The 6,000-nt window shown below is 40.3% G+C and overlaps 1 protein-coding gene across 10 annotated transcripts in view; it reads left to right on the top strand.

Annotated features, from left to right (window-relative positions):
- Window positions 1-2,567: 2,567 nt before the first annotated feature.
- Window positions 2,568-6,000, top strand: part of UNC80 (unc-80 subunit of NALCN channel complex) — a 288,351-nt gene continuing 284,918 nt past the window's right edge. For all 10 annotated transcript variants that reach the window (XM_075317556.1, XM_075317555.1, XM_075317548.1 and 7 more), the window contains exon 1: window positions 2,568-2,735. In XM_075317556.1, the coding sequence (XP_075173671.1) occupies window positions 2,644-2,735 (92 nt within the window). In that variant the 5' untranslated portion in view covers window positions 2,568-2,643. The remainder of the gene's footprint in view (window positions 2,736-6,000) is intronic.

The following is a 6,000-nucleotide window of genomic DNA, read 5'->3' as shown; positions in this document are numbered from 1 at the left end:
AAGCCTATAATGAGTGAGAGATACAGTAATCAGGCAGTAAACTAGGTGGCACTGAGGAGCCCCAGAGACTGAGGGAAGTCTGGCAGGCCGGGGTCAAAACCGAGAGGGCATGAAGAGACAGGAATCAGACAGGAGGTAGGTCGTCAGACAAACCAGGAGAGTAAGTATAAACACAAGAGGCAGGCAGAGGAGTAGTCAGGGGAGAAAGCCGGGGTCAGGAGCCAGACGGGAATGGAGAAATCAGAGGGGAGTAGACAGAGGCAAGTCAGGGGTCAGTCTGGGGTCAAGTACCAAGATCAGTCACTATACCAGGAGTCAGGCGCTTACAACAACTTAGGCAGAGAATACAACTGCTGCTGCTTCGGACATGAACTCCCCCAGATAAAGAAGAGCAACCGCCCGGAAGCGGCGCGTGTGAGTAAGCCCCTCCCACAGCCGGCGACCAACCTGGTGCAGGGAACGGCCCGTCACGGGGGAAAGAATAACATGACAGCCACACGCAGAAGAATCTAACAGAAGCCACCATTTACGTGTGGAGGGGAAAGGATGAGGAGGATAGGCAAGATGATATTATGAGGCTTAAAAATGTATGCTTCATCTGTGCTTGCCACAAAATTGCAAAAAATCTGTTAGAAACCACATTTGTTATCCACACAAGGCCTTGTTTGTGCGTCAATCAACTGTGGACACTCTAAGTAAGAAGGTTATTATTTATTTATAAAAATATCTTTCAATTACCTTAATTAAGATATTGGGACAAAGAATTTTAAAAATCCTTGATGGATACAATGGGATTCTTTGATGACACAAGCGTTAGGGTGCACAGGGGAGGTCGGCTGCACATTACTCCTATTCTTATAGCAAGAAGACTGCTTGATTTGAATCACTTGCAGAAACACATCAGACATCAGAATGGAAAAAACCCAAACTGCAATCTTCTAAAAATACCGGAGAATGCCAATAACGCATGGAAGAGATACCTCCTCATTTATATGAATGAGAAAATGTGTAAGCAGGTTCTCCATTCATTCTCATTGTACTATAATAAAGTTATGGGTTTGTGAAGGCAACAATGCAAATTTTTTCATTATGAGGAAATTTGTATTGTTTTTAATTGGTTATATGAGAGAAAACCAAATGATAGTCAGGCTGCACAGGGGCCCAAGAGGTAAGGGGGCCCATTTATACCAACAAAACGGGTGGAATTGTGCATTATGATGACTTATAGGGCTGTAAAGGGCCCATATATTGTTTTTGCACAGTGGCCTCTTCTGTCAGTGACCACCACATTATTTCTAATTATTATTGCAGACCAGACCCAGGAAAGCAAATCTCCATCACATTTCAAAGTCTAACACTAGGAGTGCTTGTCCTCTAATATGTGTACTTATAAACAGTGTATCCACCCATATCCTGTCCACCGCCATTAACTTGAGAACGGTGGCAGCTATAGGCATAGAAGTGGTGTCTAGGTATAGTAAAGTATAGTAAAGTAGTAATGAAACCACCTATAGCGCCACCTGGTAGAACACAACGGAGTTAGCATTTTTATCTCGAAAATGGAACGACATAGAGAAAAAAAGTGAATTACAAAGTTGTAGGGCATCCTCAATTCAATACGAATCAACACCTTACATACAGAAATGCTATGATTAGAATGTGTAAAACTCACAAGGCTGCGGACGTGAAGCGATACCTCATGGAGACCTTCCTACAAGTCATTGGGTATGGTGGCTGCGTGGAGTGGCCTCCACACTCACCTGACCTGACCCCATTGGACTTCTTTCTGTGAGGTCACATCAAACAGCAGGTGTGTGCGACCCCTCCACCAACATTGCAGGACCTACGACGACGTATCACAGATGCTTGTGCAAACGTGTCACCTACCATATTGCACAACGTGCAGCAAGATACAGTATGCTGTCCAGAGTCCAGATGTGCATTGCAGCTGACGGGGGCCACTTTGAGCATCAAAGTTAAATGAGCTCCAAATGCGTGACCAGCATTCAATGTTTTGGGGGGGTCATGGGATTCATATCATAGCATTTCTGTTCACGTTTTTTCTCTATCTCATTCCGTTTTCGAGATAAAAATGCTAACGTTGTTTTCCACCAGGTAGCGGTATAAGTGGTTTCATTGCGTAGTGCATGGCTACTTTACTATACCTAGACACCACTTCTATGCCTATAGCTGCCGCCATTCTCAAGTTAATGGCGGTGGACAGGATATGGGTGGACACACTGTATACACATCACATATAGGCAAAATACTAAAGTATATATACACTAGAAAAGACCTTTGCTTTATATACATATGGAGACTTATGTACCCATTGCATTTCAGAAGCAATTGATAACATGCGATTTTTCTTGGTGGTCTTATTGAAGAATAGAACTATAGTAAGTGACTATATGACATCAGAGATTTCCAGCCTCTCCTGCAGCCACATCAGAACTTTTCTCTTTCCCTGATGTTCAGTAACCAGAGCTGCAGTTCCATCATCTGCCGCTAGGGACATGGCACTGTCCACAAGGGGAGGTGCTGAACACAGAAATCACAGGAGCAGACATCTTCCCGAGCAGGAGACGGGCAGCTGTGCTGAGAGGGAGAAGTGGGCAGCAGAGCAAGCCTGCAGCCGGCAAGATGGTGAAGAGGAAGAGTTCAGAGGGGCAGGAGCAGGAGAGGCTCAGGGGCATTCCTCTCCCCATACAGATATTTCTATGGAGGCAAACAAGGTAGATATACATTCTGCATATTGCTCATACACATCCTTCTTCACTGTCAGATCACAGACTCCATAGCAGTGGCTAGCCATCAGATACAGGTGCACTGCTCACGACCATCCATCTACCAATGTCTATATACAGCATCTGCACAATACGTGTACAGAGTGTTCACCGTGTACATGTACATCACAGTGTATATGAACGTTATCGATGATGTGTTTGTAAATATTTATATTTAAATGTGGACAAATATATACAAAACGTGTGTGTGTGTATAATATATATATATATATATATATATATATATATACATATATATATTTTTATATATATATATATATAAAAAAGAGATATTTATATATACATATATATATATATATATATATACACCCATGTTTTTTATATATATATATATATATATATATATATATATATACACTTAAGTATAAATATTTACACACATCATCCATACCGTTCAGATACACTGTGATGCACACATTACACATAGAGAGATAGATATGTGTGTGTGTGTATATATATATTAATATATATATATATATATATATATATATATATATATATATATATATATATATATATATATAAAATTTCAACCATTTTTTGTTCCTGCATCAGGGGCTGCAAATATGAGAATCCCCCCATACAGACCCCACTGACCGCTTCTTCTGAAGGTTACAAGCACATCATCGATAACGTTCAGATACACTGTGATGTACAAATTACACATACATAGATATGTGTGTGTATATATATATATATATATATATATATATATATATATATATATATATATATATTTATTTATTTTTTTTTTCACCCAGTTTCTCTTCCTACATCAGGGGCTGTATGAGAATCCCCCCATACAGACCCCACTGACCACTTCTTCTGAAGGCTCTCACCATTCATCTTGCTCAGCTCCTTCACGCTGGTTTGCACATTATTTCCTTGGCACTTGCAGCCAGCAGATGTCTGTTCCATATCTTTTATATCCCTCGTTATATCCCCTCACCCAGATACATATTCAGCCATTACAATCCCCATTTAATTGAGTAAATAAATGTTCTTGCCTTATGTAACAGGAGAATGCAGCAGTCATAGATGTAGATGAGATACATGGTATCAGTTACACTGATTAGCTTTGTGCTTTGTCAGTTTCCTAATTACTTTAGTTCTAAAGCTCAATAAGAGCCTATATAGTGCTTATATCATTATCTTTATGGTTGTGGGCAGCTGTAAGCTCCATATTATTTATTGGTGAAATGGACCAACAAGTGCTAACTGGCAATGCAGAATGTCCTTTATCCACAGGGATAGTGATACTGTGTAACTATATTTTTCAATAGCCATATTAAACAGCTATATTAGAGATGACGTACAAGGAATTACATAAAATACACATATAAGCGAGTACTGAAGGAACCCTACCAAGAGGCTCCCTTTACATGGCAGACAGGGCTGCAGCATTGCTTCTAGAGTTGTTGTTTTTTAAACCTGACCATGTATTTAAGATTTTATTGATGGACCCTGAGCATTTTGCTGGGATCTACTATCAAATTCTATGGAGCAGATGGTATTTATGATGCATATGTGGCCAACCTAATACTGGAATATAAGGAATTGTTTGTCATGATCCTCATGAATAAAATGCAAAACTGACACTGACAGGCTGATACGCAGACAGAGCAGAGGAGAATAGAAGCCAAAGAGAATGTAGCATTGGATACAGTGCTATATGCCTGTAAAGGGTATATAGGGCTGTAGCTTCATTACTCCCCTCCCCCACTAACACCATGGATAGGTATGTCTCATAGCCTTTCTAGTATTTGCCTAATAAGATTTATTTGCCAGATACATTGTTGCATATTTTATCGTGAACCATATTACTATAAGGCCACTTTCACATTGCGTTTTTACCTATGTTCACTGGTCCCGTTGTGGCATCCGTCCTCCTCCCCACCCTGCAAAATGTGTTTCGGATGCATACGCCGACGGGGCCATTGACTATAATGGAGCAGACGGAGTCAGCATGTGCTCTTTCTTGCACCATTTTCAGGCACATATGTTTTCGTTCAGACGGATGCCCCGATGGGACCAGTGAACGTAGGTAAAAACGCAATGCGAAAGTGGCCTTAAGGCTGATACCCATGATTGTGTTGTGGGGTATAAGGATCATCTGTTGATTGATTGGGCTCATTCTGAAACCTAGAATTGCTGCTGTACCCAGGGACTGCTCATGAGAAGCTCGCCAGTGACCCAGATAAACATTGGATGTTATTCTGGGAGTGAGAAACGTTTGGTCCCATTTATGAATTGTCTACTGACCATTACCAAATTTATATATTGTGATAAGACATTTAGCCTGAGTAGAATTTAAAGAGATTGTCCACTACTAGGACAACCTCTTTGGATTCCATATGTTTCCCCCAGGTAAAATAATAAAGCCTATAAACACTTCCCGTACTGGTGCCCTTCCAGCGGTGTATGGGCTCACATGGGGTGGTGACATCACATGAGACCCTCATCCAATCAGTACCGGCTTCCCTTTTCCTGCCTTCGGACCAAATGAGTAATCAACAGGAAGTGAACGAAGCTGCAGAGGTCACTTCCTGTTGATTAATTTCGGTACCGAGATTTAGAACAAAAAAATTCTAAAGAGAACCGATTTAGTTAAGACGTATAAAAAATATTATTATTAAAATGAATGCCAACTGGCAGAGAACCTAAAACAGAGGCATCACATGTATAAATATTGAAAAGTTAAGGACAGGTATCAATGCACAGGTATTGAGATACCAGAACTGATGGTTTGTATTATGGAAGAAATCAGATATACGGAACATATCAAATTAACACAGTTGATCACAATAATGTCTGGCATATATGCAATAACTAACCATCAGATATTTTTTTAATAAAAAAGGGGGTAATAGTGGACACATATAGTGCTAGCCATAGAGGGTGTTAAAACAACAGAACTATATGCATAGTTATCAGCACTCACATGATATGTGCAGTAATGATGGCTGTAGTATGCAATGTAAAGAAATGTTATAAAGGTGTACATACACAGCTCAAAAAATCATTAGTAGGCCTGTTGTGCAAAGGTAACTACGGCAGATGTATATAAAACTGCTTAAATGGGGATATGGTAGGTATAAAGGAAAAAGGTTTTTACCTGGAGAAGAGAAGACCTGTGCTCACATGTGACGCCAGCCCCAGTCTGTTGATTCATTTGTTTAAGGCCGCTTTACAC

The sequence above is a fragment of the Anomaloglossus baeobatrachus genome, chromosome 7, assembly GCF_048569485.1.
Source record: "Anomaloglossus baeobatrachus isolate aAnoBae1 chromosome 7, aAnoBae1.hap1, whole genome shotgun sequence".
NCBI classification, from domain to species: Eukaryota; Metazoa; Chordata; class Amphibia; order Anura; family Aromobatidae; genus Anomaloglossus; species Anomaloglossus baeobatrachus.
The sequence above is the reverse complement of the archived record's forward strand: the minus strand, read 5'-3'. Positions and strand labels throughout refer to the sequence as shown.